This window comes from Podarcis liolepis, assembly GCF_965112155.1.
Source record: "Podarcis liolepis genome assembly, chromosome: 5".
Taxonomy (NCBI): Eukaryota; Metazoa; Chordata; class Lepidosauria; order Squamata; family Lacertidae; genus Podarcis; species Podarcis liolepis.
The window spans coordinates 101,418,282-101,434,479 of record NC_139556.1 but is presented as its reverse complement, the minus strand read 5'-3'; the positions used below and the strand labels follow the sequence as shown (position 1 = coordinate 101,434,479).

The 16,198-nt window shown below is 47.1% G+C and overlaps 1 protein-coding gene across 5 annotated transcripts in view; it reads right to left on the bottom strand.

Moving 5' to 3' along the window:
* LPP (LIM domain containing preferred translocation partner in lipoma) overlaps positions 1 to 16,198 on the bottom strand; it is a 311,393-nt gene that overhangs the window by 165,943 nt on the left and 129,252 nt on the right. For all 5 annotated transcript variants that reach the window (XR_014526400.1, XM_083504206.1, XM_083504205.1 and 2 more), the window contains one exon: positions 12,366 to 12,567. Coding sequence is in view for 4 of the 5 variants with exons in the window: in XM_083504206.1 (XP_083360332.1) it covers positions 12,366 to 12,558 (193 nt within the window). In the remaining variant the exon portion in view is untranslated. The remainder of the gene's footprint in view (positions 1 to 12,365; positions 12,568 to 16,198) is intronic.

Sequence of the window (16,198 nt, the reverse complement as noted above, 5' to 3'; positions counted from 1 at the left end):
GCTTCCTAAGTTCCTACGTAACCAGGCTGCTCGATTCAGCAGCAAAAACAAAAAAACGTCTTCTCCAGGGCACTTGAATAACAAGCGAAGGCCAAGCGTTAAAAATCAAGGCAAGGTAAAATGGAGCACTTCCTGTGCATCACTGTCAAACTGCAGACACGCTCCTCGTAACTTAATAAATATTATCATCCTCCCCTTTTGCACGGCTGGTCTCTAAGAGAGCCCTCCACCAAGCCAGAATGCATCTTCACGGCAAGGTCAAGTTGATTTCGCTGTTCGGTTTTCTGTCAACTTGTTGCCACCCCTGGGACCTCCTGGGTTCCCCATTCACATTGTCAAGTCAATAATAATAATAATAATAATAATAATAATAATAATAATAATAATAATAATTTATTATTATTTATACCCTGCCCATCTGGCTGTGTTTCCCCAGCCTCTCTGGGCGGCTTCCAACAAAACACTAATATACAATAACCTATTAAACATTAAAAACTTCCCTAATCAGGGCTGCCTTCAGATGTCTTCTAAAATCAGGTAGTTGTTTATTTCCTTGAGATCTGACGGGAGGGCGTTCCACAGGGCAGGCACCACCACCAAGAAGGCCCTCTGCCTGGTTCCCTGTAACCTCGCTTCTTGCAGTGAGGGAACCGCCAGAAGGCCCCCAGAGCTGGACCTCAGCATCTGGGCAGAACGATGGGGGTGGAGATGCTCCTTCAGGTCTACTGGGCTTAGGCCGTTTAGGGCTTTCAAGGTCAGCACCAACACTTTGAATTGTGCTCAGAAACGTACTGGGAGCCAGTGTAGGTCTTTCAAGACCAGTGTTATGTGGTCTCAGCGGCCACTCCCAGTCACCATTCTAGCTGCCGCATTCTGGATTAATTGTAGTTTCTGGGTCACCTTCAAAGGTAGCCCCACATAGAGCGCATTGCAGTAGTCCAAGCGTGAGATAACCAGAGCATGCACCACTTTGGCGAGACAGTCTGCGGGCAGGGAGGGTCTTAGCCTGTGTACCAGGTGGAGCTGGTAGACAGCTGCCCTGGACACAGAATTGACCTTCGCCTCCATGGACAGCTGTGAGTCCAGAATGACTCCCAGGCTGCGCACCTGGTCCTTCAGGGGCACAGTAGCCCCATTCAGGACCAGGGAGTCTTCCACACCTGCCCGCCACACCATCGCTCCTCAGAGGAAGAAAACCAAAATAACAGCTTCGAAGGAGTTCCCTTCCTTTGGGATGTTCAGCAGTGAGAGGAGGAAAGACTGAGAAGGATGGAAAAAAACTCCTGTATTCCCAAAGAAACATCACCTTGTGAACTTTTCCAGCTTTTCTTTCATTATTTATGTTGTTGTTGTTGTTGTTGTTGTTGTTGTTGTTGTTGTTGTTGTTGTTGTTGTTAAATGTCTTCATTGGATTCTCCCCCCCAAAAAATTATACTAAGCAATCATTTATCAATGTAAACACCCATTTCAAACAGAACTAACCATTTTCATTTACAGTGGTACCTTGGCTTACAGATGCTTCAGGTTACAGACTCCGCTAATCCAGAAATAGTACCTCGGGTTAAGAACTTTGCTTCAGGATGAGAACAGAAATCGTGTTCCGGACCTCCAGAAGGAATGGACCTCCAGAAGGAATTAAGTTCTTAAACCGAGGTACCACTGCACACATTTTCTTTTCCGGGGTGCCAAAGATCAAATTCATTGGACGTCTAACCTGACGTACCATGCGATCGCATCTTAACACACATTTAGACCTGCACAATTTCAGCCGATGGAGGGCTGGTTGGAATGGCATATTCTAAATAATAATAATAATAATAATAATAATAATAATAATTTGTTATTTATACCCCACCCATCTGGCTGTGTTTTCCCAGCCACTCTGGGAGGCTTCTAACAGGAGATTAGGTAAAGGTAAAGGGACCCCTGACCATTAGGTCCAGTCGTGGCCGACTCTGGGGTTGCGGCACTCATCTCGCTCTATTGGCCAAGGGAGCCGGCGTACAGCTTCCGGGTCATGTGGTCAGCATGACTAAGCCACTTCTGGTGAACCAGAGCAGCGCACGGAAACACCGTTTACCTTCCCGCTGGAGCAGTACCTATTTATCTACTTGCACTTTGACGTGATATCAAACTGCTAGGTTAAAACACAGTAAAAGATCAAACATTAAAAACTTCCCTAAACAGGGCTGCCTTCAGATGTCTTCTAAAAGGTAGTTGTTTATTTCCTTGACATCTGACAGGAGGGTATTCCACATTGTGGGCGCCACCACCGAGAAGGCCCTCTGCCTGGTTCCCTGTAAGTTCACTTCCTGCAGTGAATCCAAGCAAGGCGGATAGCACCAGGATCCTTAGTCTCCCAGAGCCCATTTTCTGAACAAGCTTTGCTCTCCACGGCGGAGACCTTAAAAACTCTTTTTGTGCTGCGTCTGCTTGCGTTACCAGACACAAAAACAGCTTTTAAGCTCTCTGGGGCCGGCTCTAAGGTTTGAGTATATGCATTTTTCATGGAAAACCCTGGGAGCCAAACTCCTGCATAAGATGCAGCCGTGCTGCATCACAAATTGCAATACTGTATAGAGTGTGAATGCACCATAGAATCACAGAATGGTAGAGTTGGAAGGGACCCCAGAGGGACATCTAGTCTAACCCCCTCCCCCGCAAGGCAGGAATTGCAACAAAGGGTCCCCCGTCCAATGTGAAACCATACCAGGCCCTGCTTAGCTTTTGCAAATGTGCTGGCAGTTTTATTGCTGCACCACTAGGAGGTACTTCTGACTTGCAGTTACAGCCCACTCTTCACAATGAATGAATGAGCTCTGCCTATATTTTACTCACAACCCTTTAGAGTCAGCACAAGCTACAAATGAGAACCATTTCCCGGACAAATCGTCCTTGAAATTAGGGAGTGGAGCAGCTCTGATTTGCATAGCTATTTTATCCATTATCTCACACTACTGTCAAACCACTCCTTAAGAGGAGGGACTGGGAGGCATTGCCATTGTGAAATTTGCCTGTTGTTAGCAAGAGACCTATTTGTTCCTACTGCTAGTAACACTCTCTAAGAATGGCAAATGGTCTCAAGGCTACCATATACCCTGTAATGGGTATTTGTACAGCTACGCATCTATCCAAGCACTGCATTATCTTTGGGCATGACCACCAAATAGGTAGATATGTCCCTGTGTTCCCTTTTCCAAAAGTCCAAGAAACCATGGGTTAGACTCTGGAACTCTCTTCCACTAGATTTATTGGCAGCCACCAACTTGGACAGCTTGAAAAGATGAGACAGTTCTATGCAGGATGACGCTACCAATGGCTATGAGCCACAATTTTTTCATCTCCGCCAAGCTAAGCAGTTGGCTCCTTACCTCTCTCGCCCTGACCTAGCCACTGTGATCCACACGACGGTAACCACTAGACTGGATTATTGTAACTCGCTCTATGTGGGGCTGCCTTTGAGACTGACCCAGAAACTCCAGTGGGTGCAGAATGCCATGGCGAGACTCCTTACGGGGTCTTTGCTGCGAGATCACATTCACCCGGTGCTATACCAGCTGCACTGGCTCCCGGTGGAGTACAGGATCAGGTTCAAGGTGCTGGTTTTAACCTTTAAAGCCCTATACGCCTAGGACCCTTGTACCTATGGGACCGCCTCTCCTGGTATGTCCCACGGAGGACCTTACGGTCTTCAAACAAAAACATATTGGGGATCCCGGGCCACAGAGAGTTGAGGCTGGCCTCAACCAGAGCCAGGGCTTTTTTGGCCGTGGCCCCGATCTGGTGGAACGCTCTGTCATGTCACAAGAGACTAGGGCCCTGCGGGACTTGACATCTTTCTGCAAGGACTGCAAGACAGAGCTGTTCCACCAGGCCTCTGCCCAGGGCACAGCCTGACCCCCTCCTTTGGTAATCATCACAGAACTCTAGCCCAATGGTTGCCATTAATCTGATTTGAACTGATTTTATCATGAACTGATTTTAGAATGTTGTATCATTTTACTGTTGTTGGCCACTCTGAGGCTGGCTTCGGCTGGGGAGGGCGGGATATAAATAAAGTTTTATTTATTTTTATTTTATAATGGCTCCTGTAAATGATTATCACAAGTGGAGTGAGTTGCTCTTCTGCTTGAGTCCCGAATTTGGGGTTTCCACTGGTGCATCTGATTGGCCACTGTGAGGTCAGGATGCTGGTCTAGAAGGTCCTCTGGCCTGATCCTGCAGCAGGCTGGTGTTCATTGATGGGGCAGCACATAGGTCTAATATCTCTTTAAGAATCAGGAGATGGTGAAGGAGAAATAAAAAAAAATAAAAATGCCTATTTTGGGGCTCCTGAAAGGCTTAGAGCTGCTGCTTTCTGTCATTAAAAGCATTTTCTCTTTGCTAGAATGTTGTACCTTCATTAAGCACAAACACCATGGGTAAATATAGACAGAGTAACCTTTATCTTTTTTCAAAACAGGTTTAATATAGCCGAGGAGAGATGTACTGGCAGTAGCTGTTCTCAAAAACACAATTTTCATGCCATCACTAAGTATGTCAGGATTTTTAATTTCGCTTCCCGCCCCCTTTCCAAGATTTCTCGCCCCCCCCCCCAAAAAAAACACACACACACCCTTTTGCTCAAATTAATATCCTGTGGTTCACAAACAGGACACTGTCTGGATGAATCACTAGGCAAGAGGTTGCAATGATGGCGAGGCGAAAACATTAAATATAGCATCTGATTGGGGTGCTGGCCACTAATTTGACATGGTTTTCAAAAGAGATGGAGCTCCTGGCTTTTAAGGGCCATGTCCCCCCAGCCCCTACTCCCCCCAAAAGATTTTGGGGCTGCAAGAAAGCAGGGGAGGATCAAATCCCTATTTATGCAGGATTAAGCATATCAAGGTGATGCGGGTGGAGCTGTGGGTTGAACCACAGAGCCTAGGACTTGCCAATCAGAAGGTAGGCGGTTCGAATCCCCGCGACGGGGTGAGCTCCCATTGCTCAGTCCCTGCTCCTGCCAACCTAGCAGTTTGAAAGCACCTAAAAGTGCAAGTAGATCAATAGGTGCTGCTCCGGCGGGAAGGTAAACGGCATTTCTGTGCGCTGCTCTGGTTCGCCAGAAGGGGCTTAGTCATGCTGGCCACATGACCCGGAAGCTGTACGCCGGCTCCCTCGGCCAATAAAGCGAGGTGAGTGACGCAACCCCAGAGTCGTTCACGACTGGACCTAACGGTCAGGGGTCCCCTTACCTTTACCTTTAAGCATATCAAGAGCTCCTAGGGGTGTCTGTTAAAAGAATGAATGGAGCCACTGGTCCATAGAGCTTAGTACTGTCCACACTGATTGGCAGCAGCCCTCCAAAGTTTCAGGCAGGGAGTCCTTCCCAGATATATCTGGAGATGCCCTCGGGAATTAAATCTGGGACCTTAGGCCAGGAAAGCAGTTGCTCTGCCACTGGGCTAAAGGTGACCCCTCCCTCAATGAACAGAGCCAGACCTTTGTCCAATCTAGCCCAGTATAGTCAGATGTCTTCTAAAAGTCTGGTAGTTGTTCTTCTCTTTGAAATCTGGTGGGAGGGCGTTCCACAGGGCGGGTGCCACCACCGAGAAGGCCCTCTGCCTGGTTTCCTGTAACTTGGCTTCTCGCAGGGAGGGAACTGTCAGAAGGCCCTCGGCGCTGGACCTCCGTGTCCAGGCAGAACGATGGAGGTGGAGACGCTCCTTCATGTAATCCGTTGGGGAAGTCCATTTGACTTCCAAAACGTTCGGAAACCGAAGTGTGGCTTCTGATTGGCTGCAGGAGTTTCCTATAGCCAACTGGAAGTCGCGCCGGATATTTGGCTTCTAAAAAATCGTTCAGAAACCGAAACACTCACTTCTGGGTTTGCAGTGTTCAGGAGTCGATTTGTTTGGGAGCCAAGGCATTCGGGATTCAAGGTACGACTGCATTGCCTTTTCTGAGAGCAAGTTCACATTTAAAGCACACCCAGCAAACACACATCTGAAGCGCATATGTCTGTCCATCCCCCCCCAAAAAGAATTCTGGGAACTGTAGTTTCCCCTTTCCAGAGATACAATTCTAGCACCCTGAACAGACTTCACTTCCCAAGATTCTTTGGGGGAAGTCATGTGCACTGGATTCACAGCTCCGAGGGCCTTCTGGCGCTTCCCTCCCTGCGAGAAGTGAAGTTACAGGGAACCAGGCAGAGGGCCTTTTCGGTGGTGGCGCCTCCCTGTGGAACGCCCTCCCATCAGATGTCAAGGAAATAAACAACTATCTGACTTTTAGAAGACATTTGAAGGCAGCCCTCTTTAGGGAAGTTTTTTAATGTTTGATGTTTTATTGTATTTTTAATATTCTGTTGGGAGCCGCCCAGAGTGGCTGGGGAAATCCAGCCAGATGGGCGAGGTATAAATAATAAATAATAATAACAATTATTATTATTATCATCATCATCATCATCTAGACCAGCGGTTCTCAACCTGTGGGTCCCCAGATGTTGTTGGACTAGTAAAAGGTAAAGGGACCCTTGACCATTAGGTCCAGTCGTGGCCGACTCTGGGGTTGCCGTGCTCATCTCGCTTTATTGGCCGAGGGAGCCGGCGTACAGCTTCCGGGTCATGTGGCCCGCACGACTAAGCCGCCCAGAGCAGCGCACAGAAACGCCATTTACCTTCCCGCCAGAGCGGTACCTATTTATCTACTTGCACTTTGACGTGCTTTCGAACTGCTAAGTTGGCAGGAGCAGGGACCGAGCAGCGGGAGCTCACCCCGTCGCGGGGATTCGAACCACTGACCTTCTGATCGGCAAGTCCTAGGCTCTGTGGTTTAACCCACAGCGCCACCCGCATCCCCTGTTGTTGGACTACAACTCCCATAATCTCTGAGCTCTGACCTTGCTAGCTAGGGGTGATGGGAGTTGTGGTTCAACAACATCTGGGGACCCACAGGTGGAGAAAGGCTGATTTAGATAGACAGTGTTCTCGAAGCTACAAACATGAGTCTGACCAAACTGCGGGAGGCAGTGGAAGACAGGAGTGCCTGGTGAGCTCTGGTCCAGGGGGTCACGAAGAGTCGGACACGACTAAACGACTAAACAACAACAACAAGATAGACCAATTGATCTCACTCTGTATTAGGCAGCTTCCATTGTTCCTATGGTGCAGCCACACTTGAGACAGTCCCGATTGCCACTCCTGAAAAGGGATATTGCACTTCTTCGACAACGAGATTCTGGCATTGCAGAGGGTTGGACTAGATGACCCTTGGTGTCCCATTCAACTCTACAGTTCTATGATCCTAGGATAGTCCTAATAATAATAATAGTAATAATAGTGGTAAGCAGCCCTGTGATGTTCGGATGAAGGGTGGGATAGAAAACAACAACAACTACAACAACAAGGAATCTTTTTCAAGGTGGGGAGTTACAAACTGGCCTTGCAGGAAGGCCTTGTCTTGGTTTAGTCTTCAGGCCCCCGCAAATCACCAGCCAGCTCCATTATCTGTTGGGCCAGCAGGGAGCAGATGCCATTAGGCAAAAATCAATGACTTCTGGAGGGCTCTTCAGAATCAGCCTTAGCCATTCTAAGGAGAAATCTCCTGTCCCTCCTCAAGTCTCCCCCTTCAATTTGCAATTTATTCCGTCTATATCTGCGTCATTCAGCCGTGTGGGTTTTTTGCTGCAGCAGCAGAGCACAGACCATGAGTAAGCTCCTTTCTTTCCCCCCTTTTTCCTTTCCTCTCTAATGTAATTTAAACTTTTGAAATTGTACACAAAGGAAATTCAATACCGCTCTCACAAAGCCCCTCATTTTTGGTTGCAATACATCTGCGGGATATTGAACCTGGGCAATATTAAACAAAACCTTCAAATAGAGGAGCAAAATAAAACAAGATTCAAAAATCATAGCTATAATTTACTTATAACTAGTTGCAGTCATAACCAAAACCAAAGTCAACCAGCTACAGGAGTGACATTTGCACTTTGAGGTTGTTATTATTTTTCTCTTGTTCTTATAATTTGAACAGGTCCTCCAAGACAGGTAAGTAACACAGTCAAGTTCTAGAGGTGATGGGTTAACTGGGTAATGTACTTTCTTTCTTGTGTGTTGCAGATAAGATGAGGGTTTGGCATGAAAAGGTTGCAGAGATTATTTAAACTAAGCGGACCAGGCTATATGCTGGCAAAGGGAGTTATTGGTGTTCCAGTGAGCAAGTTCTCTTTGACTGACCCATGTCGCTCGCTTTAGGAATGCCGTAAAGCAGAGTGGAAAGGACTTTTTAAAACCCTGTGTCGGTTTCCAAATGCTTGGGAAAAAAACAGAGAAACCTCTTTCCCGATCTCTATATCAGAATGAGCCAGAACAGCAGAAGATAGCTGCCATTATTATTATTATTATTATTATTATTATTATTATTATTATTATAAAAAATCTATATATTTGCCCAGATTTTCAGCAGAGTACAGCCTTGTGCAAATTAACTGAAACAAAGCAAGTTTTCTATCTTACTCGTAATCCTGTACTTAAAACAAACACAAAAAGTCAGTTGATCATTATGGTGTCGGAAGCCTGCAGCCAATAGAAGGAATGATGCGCTCGCCACAATATATTGAGGTTCCATGAATGAGAGTTATTCCAGAGCTGGAAAAGAGGTATCCTGAAGGTACTGGGATATTGCAGCAGGACCTAGCCCATCAGTGGTGAAGAAATTCATGAAAGAGCAGCAAATGCAGGTACTTGATTGGCCAGGGAATTCCCCAGATGTAAATCCCATTGAGAATTTGTGGGCTGTATGCAAAAGTCGCCTCCGTGCTGTAGAATGTACAACTCTGGAAAAGCTCATGCAGGCGCTGATTCAAGTGTGGCGCAGGGATCCGAAAATCAACAGAGACTGTTTGAAACTAGTAGACTCCATGCCAAACCGTGTTCAAATGCTGCTTAAAAATAGCGGAGGTCATATCCGTTACTAATGTATGTATATGTGAGTTTTGCACAATAAACAGCATTGTTTGTTTCAATTAATTTGCACAAGGGTGTACAATGTCAATCAGAAACACGCCCATTTTGATGTTCCAAAAGGAAAACATGGTTCTAAAATCTTGCAAGTTCATTAAAAGAAAAATAATCGTGTTTGCAGCATTTCGTTTTTTTGTCCCAGAACAAATTCAACATTCACCTTAGAGTGCTGATCCGAGGAAACTTAATTCGCCCAAATTGCAGACAATATGTACAAGTGAGCATCAACATATAAATCCCTATCAGACACAAGAGTTTGGAAACTTTTGACTGCCAGTCCTCCATCTTTTTAAGTTTCTAGTTCTCATGCATTCACACATGCACACTTTTATTTGTGCGACGACTTCCCGCAGTTCGAGCCCTGCTCAAGGCGGCATACAACATGAAAAATTGCATAGCTGCAACGTAACAAAAGTACTCAGTAACAATATTTCAAAACCCACAAACGAACTGAAGCTTTTCTGCATAAATCACAAGATCTAAAATAGAGACACAAAAAACCAACAGCAACAGCAGAAATAACTCCCTGCCAGAAAAACAACAACCAACAACTAATCCCCCAGCCTAAGGTATGTGAGAAGTATTTGGTGAAATCCCATGACACTGGACATACGCAGAGGAAGGCGACGAAGATGACCAAGGGTCTGGAAAGCAAACCTTATGAGGAATGGTTGAAGGAGCTGGATATGTTTAGCCTGGAGAAGAGGAGACTAGGAGGGGATAGAATAGCCATCTTCACATGTCTGAACGGTTGTCACACAGAACATGGAGCGAGCTTGTTTTCTCCTGCTCCGGAGGGTAGGACTCGAACCCATGGCTTCAAGTTACAAGAACGGAGATTTGACTAAGCATCAGAAGGAACTTTCTGAGGGTAAGAGTCATTTGACAGAGGAACAGACTTTCTTGGGAAGTTGTGGACTCTCCTTCCTTGGAGACTTTGAAGCAGAGGTTGGATGGCTATCTGTCATGAATTCTTTAGCCGTGATTCCTCCATTGCAGGGGGTTGGACTAGATGCCCGCTGAGGTCCCTTCCAGCCCTGCAATTCTATGACAGCAGTTTCCAAAGGGCAGCTGAAAGCTGACAGAAGCATCACAGCCGCCCAGCACGGGACAAGCAAGGTTTTACCCTGTGGGGGGGGGGTAGGACAGAAAACCGCAAAGGAGCAAGAGGAATGAGGAATGCACGGAATTTGTGTCTCTTCCCCCCCCCCCCCAAAAAAAATTATCCGGGTGCAGCCGAGCACAAAAGAAAGAAAAGGCTCTAAACGCTCACAGAGACTGACATCGTATGCAGGGGGGGGGGGAATCCTCCGTTTCTTTGGATACAAGTTTGTAAGAAGAAACCAGATGGCTTCTATCGGAGTAACTAACCGACAGAGCCGAGTAAGAAATAGCAGTTCTATTCTTGAGCTAATTATGTTTCTGGAAGGAGAAGGGAAATCCCGTCCAACATCGCAGAGATAGTGAGCGGCTTACAAGAAAGGGGCAGAATCTCAGGCCCACAGGTGCGCCTGGGACCTCACCCCACAAGCCAAGGCACCTTCTTTACACTCTCAATTCCATCCCAGGATGGTGAGGACCCCCTGTCCCTCCAGCCACCTCCATTTGCCCCCCCAAGAGGTCGTTTGCCCACCAAACACACCCACCTGCCCCACAACTGAACTCCTCTACGTGGTGTCGGGCGTGGGGCAGGGAGAAACACAGCTGGTGTGGGGCTGGGTGAGATGCAGGAAGCAGGTGGAGCCCCCCAAATCCTACTTGGTCACTGTCGGCACCCACGCCAACCTCTGCAAGCCAATTTCGACAGGTGGGCTGGTGGGTCGGATGCCAGATGGTTGGTTGACCCCACCAGCCAAAAATACCCCCCCCCAAGGCTCTCTTAATACCCTTCAAGTATAGAATTGGCGCTTTCTCACTTTTCCATTGTGGGGGTTTGAGTTAGTTGACCCTTGGGGTCCCATTCAAGTCTGCAGTTCCATGATTCTATTATTCCATTCCCTCTTTCAGTTTTCTAGGCCTTATGGATAAGGAAAGATTTGGGAAAGGTGTGGGCAGGCCCTTGTGGAATCCCAGAAGCCCACAAAGGAGGGGCGAGATGGGCTTAAGGGTGCTCTGCACAACAGTCACGAAATTAAAAGACACCTGCTTCTTTGGAGAAAGGCGATGGCAAACCTAGACAGCATCTTAAAAAGCAGAGACATCACCTTGCCAATAAAGGTCCGTATAGTTAAAGCCATGGTTTTCCCAGTAGTGATGTATGGAAGTGAGAGCTGGACCATAAAGAAGGCTGATCGCCGAAGAATGGATGCTTTTGAATTCTGGTGCTGGAGGAGACTCTTGAGAGTCCCATGCACTGCAAGAAGATCAAACCTCTCCATTCTGAAGGAAATCAGCCCTGAGTGCTCACTGGAAGGACAGATCCTGAAGCTGAGACTTTGGCCACCTCCTGAGAAGAGAAGACTCCCTGGAAAAGACCCTGATGTTGAGAAAGATGGAGGGCACAAGGAGAATGGGATGAGATGGTTGGGACTTCCGGGGAGGTGCCTCTGGTAATGGCTGAATTCCTCTGACCAGGAGGAATTTGTTCCGTGGAAATCTGGGTCTGGCCGCCACAGCGAAGGTGGAGACCCGTAAAAATCACAGGCGGGAGAAGCCTGTGAGCGTGGGATTTGGCGGGCACCTTCTGCGCCTCCCCTACTCGCAGGGAAACCCGGTTTCAGGGATCCGGAGCGACGTGGGGTGAGCGGCACGGTGCTTCAAATCGTCTGCTTCTTCCACGGAGTGAAGCCGCATAGCTGTTGCCAGAGAGATTTGAATCACCTTTGTGAGGAGCTGCAGTTTGTTTTATTTATGGGTATGTTTGATTCGGTTTTTACCTCCCCATCAACAGGTTCTTAGAGCGCCTTGCAGGGAAGTTTTAAAAAATGAAATAGCGAAAGGATAAAAATGCCACAATTAAAAAGGAACCGTATACCGCAATTGCCACTTTCCTTCCTTCCTTCTATCGACACTGACTCCCCTTCTCTCTCCATCACAGTGGTACCTTGGTTCCCGAACGGCTTGCATCCCGAACAAATCGGCTTCTGAATATTGCAAATCCGGAAGTGTTCTGGTTTGCAAACTTTTTTTAGAAGTCAAATGTCTGCTTTGGCTGTTGGCATTGTTTCCAGGGCCAATCAGCCAATCAGAAGCCGCGCCTTTGTTTGCAAACATTTTGGAAGTCAAATGGACTTCCGGAACGGATTGAGTTCGGGAACCAAGATGCAGCTGTATTTATTACTGTTTCACAGACTTATCGTACGTTATTGCTGTTTAATATATGGAGGCATCCTATGAACTACAGCAACCAACAATTCTTACCTTCCCCTTCAGCCGCTCGGTAGGGATTGTACTTCGGTTTGGGGGCCACGACTGGCGCAAACTTCTTTGGGGTCTGCTGAGTGGATATGGAGATGCTGGGGGTCCCGAAAGAATGGGTGGTCTCCATCCTCGCAGTCACATGACCCACGGGCTCGCTAGGGTCCTTGGGGGGCAGCCATGATGGGTGAGACATCACTCAGCACTGGGGAAAGAGAAAAGCAAGAAGACCGTTGGCTTGTGAATTCCATGTGATGTAAGAATTTGAGACCCAGGGTATGAATTTTGTTGATTTCAAAAATGTTCCAGTATTAAGTGTATCGAACCTCTGGCTAGAATGTCTTAAGCTTGTTTTTGTGTGCCTGCATTTTAGGACTCGTACGCTGCATTCCTTCCCTATCTGACCCCGAAAGCGGCAGAAATAGTCACTCGGGATGTTTTACTAGGTCTGTTTTGAGTTAGCACCAGGGTGAAATCCAGCATCTCTTGAGAGATTCCAAGGAAAAGATAGGGACTGGAATGACAACAACTCTGTTGACGGCCTGGTCGCTAAGGAAACAGTGATAATGCAGCACATTTGAGACCCGAATGGTCTGGCACCCCAAGGTAATTAGGGGGTGAAGTTAGCAGTATGTTACTTGTTACTTGTTTTGCTGCTCACGACCTGTAACCTTTCTTGGTGCATGTAGAAGGATGCTTGGAGATGTTTCGATGTTTTATGACTCTCTGTGTGCTGCATCTGAGCTCCTCTCTAAGCTTTGTTCCGATTTTCCTCTGGGTAGGCCTTCTTCTTAAGTGGCAGACTCAAAACAACCATGTTAAGTTGAGCTCTGTTCTCTTGCAGTAAAAAGGTAAAGGACCCCTGACAGTTATGTCCAATCGTGAACAACTCTGGGGTTGCAGCATTCATCTCGCTTTACAGGCCGAGGGAGCCAGCGTTTGTCCGCAGACAGTTTTTCCAGGTCATGTGGCCAGCACGACTAAGCCACTTCTGATGCAAGGGAACACCAAAACCAGAGCAGCGCACAGAAACGCCATTTACCTTCCCGCCAGAGTGGTACCTATTTATCTACTTGCACTTTTTGGCACGCTTTCAAACTGCTAGGTTGGCAGGAGCTGGGACAGAGCAAGGGAGCTCATCCCATCACGGGGATTCAAACTGCCGACCTTCTGATTGGCAAGCCCAAGAGGCTCAGTGGTTTAGACCACAGCGCCACCCGCATGCCATTCTGCAGTCCCAAATTTCAGTAGTATCTGATAAACTCCAGGTTCCTAACTGGGTCTGCTGAATCACAGAGTTCTGCTCCACGCAATGCAGGAATATGCAGCTGTCTAACATGCAACCTTGCCGTTATCAGCACCACGCTCCACCCAATTGAGCTATCTAAGTTTACTTTAATTCTCTTGGTTCCGTGTCAACTGTTCCCTTTTTTTAAGGGAAATTCCCTTATTCCGCATAGGATTCCTCACAAGAAAAGGGAAAAGTTGACAGCTATGATCCTGTTCTCACAGTGGCCAGCCAGAAGCCTTTTCTGGGAAACCTGCAAGCAGGAATCAAGCACCTTTTGCAGTTTCCAGCAGCTGATATTCGGAAGCATAGCTACTTCTGGCTGTGGATTCTCCTCTTCCACAAACTTAGCTAATTCTCCTTCATCCAAGTTGGGGACAACCTTTGCCTCCTGCAGAAGCCAGTTCCCTAGTTTAACTACATGCTGCGTGAATCCTTCCTGTTATTAGCATTAGTATTATTTCAATTTCTATACAGTCATATGTTACGTCCGCTTCATGTTACGTCCTTTCAGGTTACGTCCCGCAGCGACCGGAAGTACTGGAAAGGCTTACTTCTGGGTTTTGCCGCTCGCACATGCGCAGAAGCGCAAAATGACACCACATGCATGAACAGAAGCGGCGAATCGCAACCTGTGCGAGCGCAGATGCGCTGCTGCAGGTTGCGCTCTTTTCATGTTAGAACAGATCCCATTCGCAACCAGAGGCTCCACTATACTACCCTTTATCAAAAGATCTCAGGGTGGTGTGCAACATTAGAAAGCAAATGTTCCAACATTTAGCTACTTTGGGTGCCCATGAGTTTTAGTGCAACGAGGGAGAGAAAAGTTTCCCCTCTCCACTTTTGTGAATATATACATTTTCGGAACTGAAATTGCAAGTTCTGTGCTCCCAAGGAAGGAGCAATGTTGCAAAATAACAGCAGAACATTTTCGGTCATGATGGGGGATAATTTTGCATCCGGTTGGTCCCTGTGAGAACAGGATGATGGGCTAGATGGGCCAACGGCCTGATCCAGCAACCTCTTCTTACAGTCTCGTGGGGAAGGGCTCCCCCATTTGCTTTTGTCTGCTGCCCCACACCAGCAAACCTCTCTGCTACGACCCCAAACTGCTGATATAAGGCTGAGATTTGAGGGCAGCGATGGCGTCTTGTCACCTAGATCTCGCCCTCTCTCTGCTTCTGCGTGACTCAAGAAGGAAAAGCTGAAGAAGAAGAAGAAGAAGAAGAAGAAGAAGAAGAAGAAGAAGAAGAAGAACGAAAGCAAGCTGGCCCAGATAACACACAGAGACACACAAACACGCACACACACAATTCTTGGCAGCCGATCTCCCTCAATATTTCTCGGGTTTCATCCGCATGTGGCTCTCATTAGAACCTTCAGTTGTCTTTTGATGGTTCCTCCCAGCAGATGTGAACTTATTTAGCTACAGATCTGTCTCGTTATTCCATCTCCTGCTCAAACAGATGGCTTGCTCTTTTCTTCTGCGAGCGAGCAAATCTTCGAGTAATGGCAAAAACACACACAAAAAAAACCTTCAGGAAGCCTCCCTTAAAAGGCGCCACATGAAAAAGAGAAGCATTTGCCAGCAACGGCCAGGCCGCCTCCCCAACAAGAGAGACTCAAGAGGGACCCTTTGTTCTCGGTGGTTTCACTCTAAATACAACCGCTTCTGCTTATCCAACAATTACAGTCTCGTAAGTGGACACATGTTCGTTCCTCAACGGCGAACGCAGCCAAGATTCGCTTTGCAAGGAATGAGACGCAAACTTTGCAAGGAATGAGGTGCCTTGTGGCTCCTTGGGGATGGATATAGGCAAGACAAGCTTTTCAAGAGATGCCCTCTTAGTTCCCCATGCTATTTAGGGTCAGCAAACATAATGAATTTACAACTAAGCCATCACCCAATTACTCCTCAACATCACATTGTTGTAGCTCACTCAACAATCTGGGTCTTTCGTGGAGGGCTCTTTGTTTTTCTATTTCAGGTATTCATATCCTTCCTTTCCTCCAAGTTGTGATTCAAGGTGGCACACCCTAAAAGGCTTCAGTCCAGTATACCTGAAGGAGCATCTCCACCCCCATCGTTCTGCCCAGACACTGAGGTCCAGCGCCGAGGGCCTTCTGGTGGTTTCCTCCTTGCGAGAAGTGAGGTTACAGGGAACCAGGCAAAGGGCCTTCTCGGTAGTGGCACCCGCCCTGTGGAACTCCCTCCCACCAGATGTCAAAGAGAAAAACAACTACCAGACTTTTAGAAGACATCTGAAGGCAGCCCTGTTTAGGGAAGCTTTTAATGTTTGACGGACTATTGTATTTTAATATTTTGTTGGAAGCTGCCCAGAGTGGCTGGGGAGGCCCAGCCAGATGGGTGGGGTATTAATAAATTATTATTATTATTATTATTATTATTATTATTATTATTATTATTATTATTATTATTCTGTTATATGTACAGTCGTACCTTGGTTGTGGAATGCCTTGGTACTCGGACGTTTTGGCTCCCGAATGCTGCAAACCCGGAAGTGAGTGTTCTGGTTACTGACAAACT